The sequence below is a fragment of the Trichoderma harzianum genome, assembly GCF_003025095.1.
Source record: "Trichoderma harzianum CBS 226.95 unplaced genomic scaffold M431scaffold_5, whole genome shotgun sequence".
In the NCBI taxonomy this organism is placed as follows: Eukaryota; Fungi; Ascomycota; class Sordariomycetes; order Hypocreales; family Hypocreaceae; genus Trichoderma; species Trichoderma harzianum.
The window spans coordinates 51,312-64,478 of NW_020209253.1; the positions used below are offsets into that span (position 1 = coordinate 51,312).

The window sequence follows — 13,167 nt, forward strand, 5'->3', positions numbered from 1 at the left end:
AGCATGGCCCTTATGAATTATCATAGTTCTTTCTTTTATTGTTTATTCTATAACGACGTTTGCCTAAATAGACTTTTTTCCCGGTTTTTTTTTTTGAAGACTATCCAGCTGCCTATATTTCGTGACGTTGGTATGTACCTATATGAGTGAACTAGCCTCATAAGAAAAAAAGGATAGATTACTTAGGGGGCGATTTAAATCTAATACATATATACCCATACGTCCTCTCTTTACAGTTCGTCCATCGTGTGTGTCTTTTCACTCTCTAGATTCCGACTCTTGGTGTTCTTGCCATGCGACTCTGCTGCTCTCGAGTCTCTATCGTCAGAAAGCTTTTCTTTGTCGGTGCTTCCTGCTTCTCCCTTGGAGAGCTTGCTCAAGGCTGCGATTTCTTCATCATAGGTAACCCACTCAGGGACTTGCCTCCTCGCTCGGTCAAGCTTGGGTTCTTTTGTTAGAGGATTGTTGCACAAGTCAATGGTGCGAGCTTCGCTGAGGCTTTCATCACTGCACCAAGTCTCACACCAGAGCCACTCCTGAGGTAGGCTGTGGATAGGGATCTGGAACTGCATATGGTTCGGCAAGTCTTGGTCCAGATTGGCGAGACTGTTGGGGTCAGCGGAAAGAGTGTGATATTGTTGGCGAAGGCGGTCACCGGCGGCGAGCTCTCGGAAACGGCGCAGGTCGACGACGTAAAGGGCTGAGATGTGGTATGGTCGGCCGCGGAGGTAGTTTGCCCAATATCCGGTTTTCCAGAAACGGAAGCCTTCCATCTCGGTACGGGAATCGCACATTGGGGTGAATCCATACGGAGCACCTTCGAGATCGAGGCTCATCAGACTCATCATATCGGTGCGCACAATCTGATCGGCATCCACGAAAATGACCTTGTCCAAAGACAGGGGGAACAAGACATCCAAGAACAGGATCTTGTAGCCCCAGATCTCACGCTGTTTCTCCTTCTGTTGTCGTAGCCAGTGGGGCCACTTGTATGATACCATCTCATATTTAAACCCGTACTCCTTGGCCATGTGTGGGATGAACTCCTTGAAGGAGGGGGAAAGGAATTGTTCAATAAACCAGAACTTGACAGTATGCTTTGTGTGGCGCATCACTGAGACCATCATGATATTCAGCATTCGCTCGTAGAGGTGGCCACTGGCTACAGAGAAGATGTTGATCTCTGCATGTTCCTGTTCAGAAAGCGACTTCTTCTTGGATTTACCACCGAAAAGTCCTTCTGCCAGTTTGCGTCCTTTGGCAACCAGGATATTTTCTTGGGGGTCCTTTTCTTGGAGGACATCCTCCAATTCCATGCCGCTCCGTCTTTGGAGACGGGGATATAAGGTCACTCCTTGGAAATCAATCAACGCGAGCTCGGTGCCATTATCGCCAGGCACAGGATTCCATCCCTGGGCACCAATGCTTTCAATCTCATATATCTCGGCGCTGCGACCTTCCTTCAGCTGGATAGTGTAAACCCCAGGATTAGCCTTGAATTGGAAGAAGCCAAGGTTCGACATGATTATGGTGTCCGTAACAGGGGTATTTTTCTCCGTAGCAAGAACTAACTGGGTTCCTCGTGGCGCTCCCCCCTTGCCTTCCCTAGAATGTCCCTCGATAAGAATATGTTTCAGCTCATATGTCGCGTGGACGTCGGTCTTGACAGCACTTAATTTGATGTTGTCGAGGTCATGAATCGAAATCAGAGGTGCTACCAGCCATGCAGGTGGCACATCAACAGCAGTTGTCAATAGAGCTTCAGAGGGCAGGCTATTGAAAGTAGCCTCTAGCCTCTTAACGCTTCCATTTTCATTGAATGACGGCTCCGACTCCAACACATAACGGAAAAATCGCTTCACTGGAAGTTCCTCAATCTTTGCTGAAGGGTTGATGAAAAGCTTTAGATGAACACCCTCTAGCTCAGAGAGCACCTTCAAGATAGGAGCCCACCTTTGGCCTTGCTCGCTGACTGGGTTTACGAGGCCAACTATGTAGATGCTCGCAGCTTCTTCATCACCTGCTTCAATAGTTGTATGAGTTGACTCCCAAGTGTTGTAGAGAGTAGTTCGGGCAGATGTCGTTGACTCGAATATTCCTTCAGGCAGATCGGAAATGGTGGAAAGGGCGGTGATGGACGTTAACTTAGCAGCGTCAATTGGAGTAGACAGTGTATCCCCCAGGCCAAGTTCTTCGATTGCTGCGTATACAGGGAGGATGCGCTTCGTCCGTTCAACATCTAGAAATTGTTGAAAGTCATCAACATCGAACTGAGATTCTTCAGAAATGGGTCCAATCACCCGGCCGTTTAGCATAATCATTTGAGTTCCCGAGAGGATCTTAGAGGCACCAAGGAATTGCTCCAGAGCCTCAAAGTAATTGGCATTAAGATCCTCAGACTGTGTTTCCAACAATTTTGCAAGCTTGTCTGCATCTTGAACATTGCCCAACAATCCTTGGTTGGCTCGGAGGGCAGCATTTACGGCTGCAGCGCCAACAGCAGCCACCGGATTGTGAACAAATTCGACCCTGACTCCCGGGTTACGGCGTTTGAACTCTAGAGCGGCCAAAACTAACTCCTTGCCACTTGTTGTAGTAAGATCGGCGATGACAGTTACTACTGCCCAGTCTTCCTTTTGTGACTCCGCAAGGGCATCGAGCACCGGAATGATCTCAAACAGATCTGCATGTTCATTATAAATCTTGTTGATGTTGAGCACCACAAGACTCTTTTTCTCATCGTCAGGGGAGATGTAGCTGTTCCTCCTGGTAATTGCATTGCTGAGGAAAATCCCCGGAGCCCAGTCGTCATCAGTGAGAATGCCATGAAAGACTCCCTTTTGCACAGTTTGAAGATCTTCTCCGATCAGCATTCCCAGTCCTTGCAACCAATTGTCATCACGTGGAATCAATAGGCCATTGAAGAATACCGGTCGAATCGGAGTTTCAGCTTTCAAGCGATCAGTCCATTTCTGGGCAAGTTTGAGCTGTTGCTCGTAACCCTCCTTTTCAAGGACTTCGACGAGCTCCATCTTCTCCGAATCCTCGAGGAGTTTTTGGTCCCTGGTTACTTCTGCGAAGATCTCTTCATTGGTTGATGCTGTAGCAGCATCTTGAAGTCGCTCCAAGTAACTGGTAAGGCCTTGGATGCCATAATTCTCAAAAATGTGATAAACTGTCTTGGCTTTAGCGGTAGCCTCGGGCGTTGACACCAAAGGAACGAGACCAAATCTGATAGTAAGGCCACGTGAAATGAATGATAGTAGTTGCGCAATGAACGATACGTCTTCTGGGTTTGAAAAATCGACAGGCGCCACAAGAGTGAAGACATTTTTTGCAATAGGGGGGAGTTGTCCGGGATATGCTCCTCGTAGCAACTAGTAACGTTAGCTTTCGGCCTTTCTTCATGCATTCTCTTGCGACCTACCGCTGCCAATGTTTTTGGGTAGTCTTCGTATGCCTCATCATTTTCGAGGTCATTTAGCCATATTAAAACTCGGCCATCTTCAAGACGATCTGTCCAGTCGTATCGCAGCGGTTCATTGGAGCCCTTTGCCATGGATACAGCTTGATGTCCAAGGATAGATACCGCTTGTTTCCCACTAAGACCAAGGGTACGGAAACCGTCAATAAGTTTTCGCTCTTGGCGTAGTCTGTCGATAAGAGCAAAGGGATCAATCTGGCGTTCACTGACTTGAACGCCATTCACAAATAGAGCATTCACTCCATCTGGTACCCCCTTTATGCCGTTGTTTCGGAACTCTTCTTCAAATTGTGTAGACACATTCTGAGCAACAACTGACGTCAGAAACTTGGGTAAATCCTGTGTGAGTTTTATTAGGGTCCCCAACGGCTCGTCACTTTGTAGTACAAACGAGGCCGCTTTCATTCCGAGTGATGAGAGATCTGATGCCGCTAAAGGCTTGATGTCGGCAACATCCTCACTGTCATCAAGGCTGGTGCTTGAACTAGGGCTCTCATGATGAGCTGCGTCATCGTGTACTCGGTCATCGATGACAATATAATCGGTTCTCTTCAGTGCGAGCTCAACACCATATCCGCTCATTGGTAGAGCTGCTGCATGTGTTGCTTCAGTCCGGCGGTATCTAATCCGATAACTCAGAGAGCCTTCCCTTGCAGCCTTGGAAAGAGCCTTGTGAAACTCCCCAAATGTGCTGGAAGTTGGGTCGGCATAGAGGATGGCTTCTTTACCGGTGCCAAGAGTTCGATCGAATGGCAAATGCTTGGCTTGGCTATTTAAAATATCAGAATTTGCTCTACAACCTGATTAGATGTACTTACAGAGAAAGCAGGCCGTCCCTGTTGACTTTATCCAGTTCGGGAGTACAATATTGGTTTCCCTCCAGTAGCACCCAATTAACACATTCTGAATCGTCAACTGCGGGTGCGACCGCGGTTGTATAGTGCTGATAATGAGCTTCTATCCGAGGGGCAGCCGATCGCAGCGACAAAGCAAGCTTGAATGTAGACAAGGCTTCGGAGCTAGATATGCTGCCCTCTTGCTGCAAGTCATTGAGAACCTCAGAATACAAAGCAGCATCGGTAGAGGCGGTAGCAAAGGATCCAGCTGCAATTCGGTCTAGGAGAGGGAAATATGCCGAGGAATTCTCTGCCGCCGCGGTCTCTCTATCATCTGTTTAGTACTCGCTCAAATCTTATAGGAGACAGAAAGGGCAATAGATAAGTACAAGAGTTCAAGGAGATATGGGCCGGCAGGGAAAGCCGCATTCATGCCCACATTCACAGAGGGAGTGCCATGAGCTTGCAAAGCAAGCATAAGGCCGACTGTTAAATTCCATGGCCAGCAACGATGCCGTGCCATGATGGGTGATCAAGGACGAGTGGAATACCAAAGTAATCCTCCGACGAACTTATTTTGGGACATGCAGCACGATTGACTAAAAGGACAAGCAGACGGACTGCGATTGCAGAGCAATTACGTCCGAGGAGGGAATTTGCCCTCTCGAATGATGCGATAAAGGAAAAGTCGGTAACGTGTGTTCGATCCAGATAGCTGTCCAAAAGCGTACAGCTATAGGTTCATATACGAAAACGTGCCCCCCCCAAAACTGTCCCGCATGTATCAAAGCTCCCCCACAGTCTACAATCAGGGGTCGCTATGGTATCAGAAAGTGCAACTAACAGAGCGTTAAAAGGACAGCTAGTCTTTGTCATCTCGTATCTATAGAGTTATGTTTATAGAAATGTCTGAACGAATTTGCTGCTACTATTGTGTTCTAATACATGGAATATAAAATTATTACATGACTTAGCTTCTAGCTATTTTTTGCACTTGGATTATCATAACGAAAAATAATATTATGGATATTGTTTCAATAGTTGTTCTTTTATTCCATTATGAAGCGCCTACTTGTATGTTGGAACGCGTCATATTCATGCATATATATTCAAGGCACTGCTCAATATGCAACAAATGGGTAGTGGCTCATGAACTTAGGCCATATAAGAGGGGTGAGGCAGCCAAGGCGGTGAGATGTCACGTCCAATGAGATTGCGGGGCTGCCACTGGCGCAATACCCACAATTGGAGATGGACACGATGCTCAATTGGAAGCTTGTTGACGCACTGTTCCATCTCGCTCCTTTTTATGCTGACCCTCTGGCTAGGCTCTGAATAGCTGTCGTGGTCAATCACGGCCGATTTAGCCATTCGTCGACATACCCTCGAACCTGTATTCTTCTATCTAATCGCTCTTTTCCCTTGATGTGCGAGGCTCCGACCTCACCCCTCCGCCAGAATGCAGTCTTCCCCAGGAATGTTGACCAAGGTATGCCGTCCGAGAGCTGCCCAGCTCAAGAGACCAAACTAATGCCCCTCAGTTTGAATCGAAATCATCCAGGGCCAAAGGAATCGCGTTTCACCCGAAAAGGTAGCTACATGCCTCCTATGTTGAGCGATAATTCTCAGGGAACTGACTTGGTGTACTAGACCATGGATCCTTGTGGCCCTTCACTCCTCCACAATCCAGCTCTGGGATTACCGGATGGGAACATTGATAGATCGATTCGAAGAGCACGATGGCCCAGTCCGCGGCGTCGATTTTCATAAAACACAGCCACTCTTTGTATCTGGCGGCGACGATTACAAGATCAAAGTCTGGTCGTACCAGACACGACGATGCCTCTTTACACTGAACGGCCATCTCGATTATGTTCGAACCGTCTTCTTCCATCACGAGCTTCCCTGGATTCTGTCTTCCTCTGATGATCAGACAATTCGAATTTGGAACTGGCAGAACCGCAGCTTGAGTACGTTGCATTATCGGGTGCGATAACGCAATAGATCGCTAATTCTCTCTCAGTTTGTACCATGACCGGCCACAACCACTATGCCATGTGCGCCCAGTTCCACCCCAAAGAAGATCTTGTGGTATCGGCCTCTCTTGATCAGTCAGTCCGCGTTTGGGATATTTCGGGTCTGCGAAAGAAGCACTCAGCACCGACGTCGATGAGCTACGAAGACCAAATTGCGCGTGCAAACCAAAACCAAACTGATATGTTTGGAAACACAGATGCTGTTGTCAAGTTTGTCCTCGAGGGCCATGATCGTGGTGTCAATTGGGTGGCTTTCCACCCCACTATGCCGTTGATTGTTTCGGCCGGCGATGACCGCCTAGTGAAGCTCTGGCGCATGAGTGAAACCAAAGCTTGGGAAGTAGACACTTGTCGTGGCCATTTCCAGAATGCCTCGGGCTGTCTGTTCCACCCTCACCAAGACCTGATTCTGTCGGCAGGAGAAGACAAAACGATTCGTGTCTGGGATCTCAATAAGAGGACTGCTGTGCAATCCTTTAAGAGGGAAAATGACCGCTTTTGGGTTATCGCAGCTCACCCTGAAATCAATTTGTTCGCAGCTGGCCATGACAATGGTGTCATGGTTTTCAAGTTGGAACGCGAGCGTCCTGCTTCGGCTGTCCACCAAAACACCCTGTTCTACATCACTAAGGAGAAGCACGTCAGGTCGTACGATTTCCAGAAGGATGTGGAAAGCCCGACGCTCCTGTCTCTCAAGAAACTGGGAAGCCCTTGGGTCAGCCCTCGGACACTGTCTTACAACCCTGCTGAGAGATCTATTCTCGTTACCACTCCTAATGATGGTGGCTCTTACGAACTCCTGAATCTGCCTAGAGATGGATCTGGTGTAATTGAGCCTACCGAGTCCAAACGGGGATCAGGAAACTCCGCCATTTTCGTTGCCAGAAATCGCTTCGCTGTCCTCAATGTTGCAAACCAAACCATTGATATCAAAGATCTGTCGAACAACACTGCTCGTTCGTTCAAGCCTCCAACTGGAACTACCGATATATACTTTGGAGGCACTGGTAACCTTCTTATTATTACGCCAACGACTGTGTATCTTTACGATATCCAGCAGAAGAAGAGCACTGCAGAGCTTTCCATCAATGGTGTCAAATACATTGTGTGGTCGAACGATGGCCTTTACGCCGCCTTGTTGAGCAAGCACAACGTGACCATTGTGACAAAGTCTCTCGAGCAGATCAGCACTTTACATGAGACTATCCGCATCAAGAGCGCCACCTGGGATGATGCAGGCATTCTTCTGTACTCGACCTTGAACCATGTTAAATATGCTTTGCTGAACGGCGACAATGGCATCGTCCGGACACTTGACCAGACGGTATACCTTGTCCGCGTCAAGGGCCGAAATGTCTACTGCTTAGATCGAGCAGCAAAGCCTCGTATTCTTCGTATCGACCCAACGGAATATCGCTTCAAAATGGCATTGGTCAAGCGAAACTATGAAGAAATGCTTCACATCATCCGTACTTCTAGTCTTGTGGGCCAGTCCATTATTTCATACCTCCAGAAGAAGGGCTATCCCGAAATCGCGCTGCAATTTGTTCAGGACCCAACGACTCGATTTGACCTGGCAATCGAATGTGGCAATCTAGAAGTTGCTGTGGAGATGGCCAAGGAACTGGACAAGTCGAAGTTCTGGACTCGACTGGGCACCGAAGCATTGGCCCATGGCAACCACCAGATTGTGGAGATGTGCTACCAAAAACTGAAGCAATTCGATAAGCTGTCGTTCCTCTATCTGGCAACAGGTGATCACTCCAAGCTTGCTCGAATGGCCAAGATTGCGGAGCATCGTGGAGATTTCACCTCGCGATTCCAGAATGCCATCTACCTTGGCGATGTGGAAGACCGCATTCAAATGTTGAAGGAAATCGATTTGTGTACGTGAGCTGATCCCCTCTTGCCATTGCATGGAGTACTAACCGTTTCATAGACCCACTTGCGTATACAACGGCCAAATCCCATGGGCTGCAGGAAGAATACGAAGCTATTCTTGAGGCTTCTGGTCTCACAGAAGACCAGCTAACCATGCCCACCATAGGCCAACCGTTGGTACCATCAAAACCTGTGGTGTCGACGTTCAAACGCAACTGGCCCACCAAGGCTAGCTCACAGTCTTACTTCGAAAACGCTCTTCTTGGTCAGGTAGAGGGCTTGTCGCTTGAAGATGAACCAAATCTCGCTAACGGAGCCGACGCTGAGCATGTTGCAAAGGAGGAACCGGCAGGCGGACTCGCTGCTATCCCTGGAGAAGATGACGATGATGCGGCAGGCTGGGATATGGGTGATGACGAGGTTCCTGAAATCGAAAACGACTTTGTGAATGTCGATAGCGCGGAAGCAGGTGGCGCTGGAAGCTGCGAGGCCGATGTCTGGGCACGAAACTCGCCTTTGGCTGTTGATCACGTTGCTGGAGGCTCATTTGAAACGGCCATGCAGCTCTTGAACCGACAAGTTGGCGCAGTCGAATTTGCACCTCTGAAGCCTCGATTCTTGGAAGTGTACCAGTCTTCCAAGACTTTCCTTCCGGCACTTGCCAACTTGCCTCCTCTCGTCAACTACGTTCGCCGTACCGTTGATGAAACGGACCTTCGAAAAGTTCTGCCTATCATCCCACGCGATCTGGAGCATCTGGCCTCCAATGATTTGCAAAGGGGCTACGACTCAATGAAGGCGAATAAGTTGGAAGACGGTGCCCAGATCTTCCAGGGTATCCTTCATGCCATCCTTGTCAATGCAGTTTCCAGCGAGAGCGAAGTGGCGGAGGCAAAGAAACTGATTGTTTCAGCGAGAGAGTACAGCATTGCGATGAACATTGAGCTTGCCAGGAGAAACCTTGGCTCACTTGATGAGATCGCTCAAGACCCCGCGAAACTCAAGAAGAGCTTGGAGCTATCCGCCTATTTCACCATTCCCAAGATCGAGGTGCCTCATCGACAGATTGCACTGCTTAGTGCCATCAAGGTGGCTATAAAGAGCAAGAACTATAACTCGGCTTTGGGTTTTGCAAACCGCATCATTGCTAATGGAGGTTCCAGCAAAATCGTCGAAAATGTAAGTGATGAACTAAATTTGCCTTGACTCGTGACCTTTTCTTTTGCATTCAAGTCCTAACGAGATACTTCAAAATATAGGCCAAGAAGACGAAAGCTCAATGCGAAAGAAATCCAAATGACGCCATTGAGATCGAGTTTGATCAATTTGCAGAATTTGAGATTTGCGCCGCCAGCCATACTCCAATCTATAGCGGAGCGCCATTCGAAGAGTGTGCATTTGATGGATCAAAGTACCACTCTAGCTTCAAGGGATCAGTTTGTAGAGTGTGCGGAGTTTGCGAGATTGGCAAACATGGTAGCGGTTTAAGATTGTTTTCATAGACACCTAATTTGGACTTGGAATTGTAAAAGGGAGGCTCAAAAGGGGCGTAACAATATCATAGTCATGGAATCTTAACGAAATGGTATTGGGGGATGTGGCTAGTGGGGAGAGGCTTTAGTGGTGATTGAGAGCAGTGAACAGCTGTATCAAGCTCGATTACATATATAAATGGTGCCATTATATCATGTTTTTTGGAACCTCTTTTGATAAATAATTAATTATGCTGCTGAGCATTGTGAGATGTTGCATCTAATGTGACTAAACCAAACCATGCCTTGTTTGACGCTCTCTACACAATGGTTTCCAGCTCGCGAGCATAGCCCAGTGTATTTTCCATGATCATTTGGCTCATATCCTTGACGTAAACTCCATCTTCGCTGCCTTCCGCCGCATTGTTGGGGAAATAGATATGGCCCTCCTTAACCAGCCATCCGCGGTGCTTGGCAAATTGAATAACATCTCCTTCTGAGTTCAGGAATAATAGCGATTTGGTGGAGCTTATCGGAAGGCTAGGGTAGGCTCGCTCGCTGCTGCTGGCGATCTCGGATCGGATTTGGTTCTTGAGGATCTGTCCCCATCCGTTCAGTTAGCCATGTGTCACAAGTTGCAAAAGCGAACTCCATTAGGTACGCACCTCAGAGAAGACACTGTACTCGTCGCAGGGGACTTCGCTGCTCTTCATCGCCTTCCATACTCGATCATAGCTTCCCTCCATAAGCCACCTCTCCAGACGAACAGGGTATCCCAGATATCGGTCGCCTTCAACATCGGCCCCGCCACCATCTCTGTTTGTCAGACTCTCCAGCTCTGAGTGGAACTCGGCGTAGCGACCCTGAGTGAGGAGCAGCAACAGGCTCAGACCCGTGACCCTGTTGCGTTCAGGGAGGTTTGGCGGCAGGGTAGCTGACGGCAGCTCATAAAAGGGCTGCAGCTGCTGGACGTAGCGCGTGAAGGCATCGGCGTTTTTGGCGCGAATAGAGAACAGGGCACCCTGCTCGTAGGTCTCTCGGGCAAGGGCGAGAAGGTTCGAGGGTGTTGAGGGAGTGGGAGTCAGAGCGTTGAGGCTGAGGAGACTGAGTTTGGCCTTGGAGAGGAGGGCGCTGGCCTCGGGATAGCTCATCTGGGGAGACTGCTTTAGCTGGGAGAGAATCTGGGAGAGGCCTCGGTCAGCCATGGTTGCTATTGGGTCGCGTTCCCTGAGAGATGGTTTCGGTGTAGAAGCTGGAATTGAGAAGGTGACGTGACGGAGAGGATGTCGAGTGTCGATGCTTGGGAGTCTTTGTGGCCGGTTGGGTGGCTGCAGATTGGTGGTTGCTTGTATGGTGGCATAAAGTGCAGTAGGTATTCTAGGCTGAATGATGACGAAGAGGTGTTAGACGGGTGCCAAAGGGTGGATAGCGGGTGTGAATTCTTACTAATGGTAGTGCGTTGCTTGGTGCCAATTGACGCCACTGATGAATTCCCCACAGAACAGCTACCCAGCACTTCTGCTACGCTACCGGTGGAGCACATATAGAAGTGCAGGGCAGAGGCACTCAGGCACCAACTGAGTGCCTGGTCACGGTTGGTTATCGCTACATGCACTCTACGCACAGGTATATCTCTGTGAGGGTGTATGGATTGTATTGTACTCGCTTTCGAGGTGATGTAATCTAGGTGTCCATTGTCCATCCGTCTGCCATTCGTGAAACCCGTTGAAGTCGTTATAAAGCCTACGGAAAGTCATCCGTATACCGAGATGCTGCCGCTTGCCTAGCGTCAGACTCTGCCTCTCTTCTCCTCGACTTCTCAATGTCTGCCGCCCACATAGCTGCACCCGTTGCTGTAGTCAGAAGAAAGAAAAAAGACAGCACCGGTATGAGCTCAAAAATCATGGCCACGGTTCCAAACCAGATGTAGTCCCACTCAAGTGTCTTTATTTCAGCCGCTTGGGCTGGCTTCGTCAAGCCTCGCAGTTGGAACCAGCGGTGATGCGATAGCTTCCCGAGTCGAGTCCCCGTGATGACAATAAAGGCAATAGTCCCGACATAAGGGATGAGGTTGAGAGGAAGAAAGAAGATAAGCTCTACAATTTGAATCGTGCTCCATGGATTGAAGGTAGCTGGGCTCGTCGGCTTTCCCAACATTTTAACTGCATCGGGTGCATCTTCAAACAACAGGCGATGAGGAGATATTAGATCCTTCAGTGAGAGCTTGATAAGCGTGGCCTAGCGATGATTTAGCTGCAGCTTCAATAACTTGGTTTCACCTCATCTTGTGGGCTTACGTCGAAAACATCCACTCGGCATTCGTCAACAAAGAAGCCTTCAAATAAGCCCTGAACAATCACCAATCCTTCACCCAGCACAAGAACAACGGCATTAAACCAGGCGCCCCAGCCATGGAAGATGGCCAGGAATAAGAATTGCGGAAGGAACGCGAACGAGAAAAGGACAAAGTATACGAAGAATGAGATCAGAGACAGAGGGATTAGCCTTCCAAACAGGAGAGGCCAAAATTCTCTGTTTCGTGTGAAGTACCAGATGCCGCGAATTGGGTAGGATGCCGCGATACCTGCGCGCTTGATGTAGAGAACAGGTCGGTTGTTCCAGAACCTAGAAAGGCATCGTTCCCTGGGTGGTGGAAAAATGTTGTTATGCGGGCTGTGAGAAGACATGGCTGCATCGTCTATAGGTAGTGGCAAGATGCAAATGAGGCCGAAGCCCGTGAGGTTGGCCGTGATGCCTAAATGAAGTCAGTCGAGGCGATGCGGTGACACAAGCAACCGTGTTTGGCGCATGTGTCTACGCATCAAGATTCCCGCCAATAGCCGTGCGGTTTTCTTACATGGTAGTAGATGACGTCTGGCACAGACGCTAATTGGTCCATTGTTGCGCCCATGAGCTGCCCAGGACTAGGTGACTTAGCACATTTAGAAGGCATCCAATAGTCTTACATCGCACGTCAAAGACCAACGAAGCCATCTACAGCTGATTGATGCTGCGTCCACACAGCTCAGAAACGCTCTGGTTGATTATGTATGCACTAATATCGGTAGCTTGGAGTATTTCCACCATATTTTACAATATTTCACAAAATGGTAACACATGAGTCTGCAATGCTTCATCCTATTCTGCTGCTGGTCCAGACTGCAACGTTCAATCTGAAGCTACCTACAACACATATAGGTAAAACTCGTGGCATCTTGCGCCTGCTCGCGCCACCCGTGGGATACAGGTAGGTAAATACTGTTGCATTTACACCACATTCACGCTGACAATTGGCTTCCACATGCATTTCCACCCACGCCTGCCTTGCCCTTTGGGGCAGCCTGTCTCTCTCGCGAAAGCATCATTACATCTAAGGTAGGCAGGCACGCCTGCTTGATTCAAAATGCGAATACGACGGATATCAAAGCCGATCACGTCGCTACCTACCCAGACAATGA

The 13,167-nt window shown here is 48.8% G+C and overlaps 4 protein-coding genes across 4 annotated transcripts; 1 reads left to right on the top strand and 3 right to left on the bottom strand.

Moving 5' to 3' along the window:
* Positions 1 to 230: 230 nt before the first annotated feature.
* Positions 231 to 4,843, bottom strand: M431DRAFT_4322 (glycosyltransferase family 24 protein; the record flags this gene model as incomplete). The annotated part of the gene is made up of 4 exons (XM_024915104.1): positions 231 to 3,377; positions 3,428 to 4,253; positions 4,303 to 4,647; positions 4,710 to 4,843. 4 exons carry the CDS (start codon positions 4,841 to 4,843, stop codon positions 231 to 233), a joined length of 4,452 nt encoding a protein of 1,483 aa, XP_024774972.1.
* A 936-nt stretch (positions 4,844 to 5,779) lies between these two features.
* On the top strand, positions 5,780 to 9,739 carry M431DRAFT_480844 (hypothetical protein; the record flags this gene model as incomplete). The annotated part of the gene is made up of 6 exons (XM_024915905.1): positions 5,780 to 5,809; positions 5,862 to 5,911; positions 5,971 to 6,290; positions 6,344 to 8,242; positions 8,296 to 9,416; positions 9,497 to 9,739. 6 exons carry the CDS (start codon positions 5,780 to 5,782, stop codon positions 9,737 to 9,739), a joined length of 3,663 nt encoding a protein of 1,220 aa, XP_024774973.1.
* Positions 9,740 to 10,029: 290 nt separating this feature from the next.
* M431DRAFT_518933 (hypothetical protein) lies at positions 10,030 to 11,078 on the bottom strand (the record flags this gene model as incomplete). The annotated part of the gene is made up of 2 exons (XM_024920380.1): positions 10,375 to 11,078; positions 10,030 to 10,308 (listed from the first exon to the last, which is right to left on the bottom strand). Exons 1-2 carry the CDS (start codon positions 10,912 to 10,914, stop codon positions 10,030 to 10,032), a joined length of 819 nt encoding a protein of 272 aa, XP_024774974.1. The 5' UTR covers positions 10,915 to 11,078.
* A 235-nt stretch (positions 11,079 to 11,313) lies between these two features.
* M431DRAFT_140307 (hypothetical protein) lies at positions 11,314 to 12,493 on the bottom strand. The gene is made up of 2 exons (XM_024912609.1): positions 12,007 to 12,493; positions 11,314 to 11,947 (listed from the first exon to the last, which is right to left on the bottom strand). The coding sequence occupies exons 1-2, from the start codon at positions 12,394 to 12,396 to the stop codon at positions 11,453 to 11,455; spliced, it is 885 nt and encodes a 294-aa protein (XP_024774975.1). The 5' UTR covers positions 12,397 to 12,493; the 3' UTR covers positions 11,314 to 11,452.
* Between the last annotated feature and the right edge of the window lie 674 nt (positions 12,494 to 13,167).

Coding starts and splice junctions, on each gene's coding strand:
- M431DRAFT_140307 (XM_024912609.1), bottom strand. CDS start 12,396: ATGTCTTCTCACAGCCCGCATAACAACATTTTTCCACCACCCAGGGAA. Junction 11,948..12,006: donor GCCGAGTGGATGTTTTCGAC/GTAAGCCCACAA, acceptor AATCATCGCTAG/GCCACGCTTATCAAGCTCTC.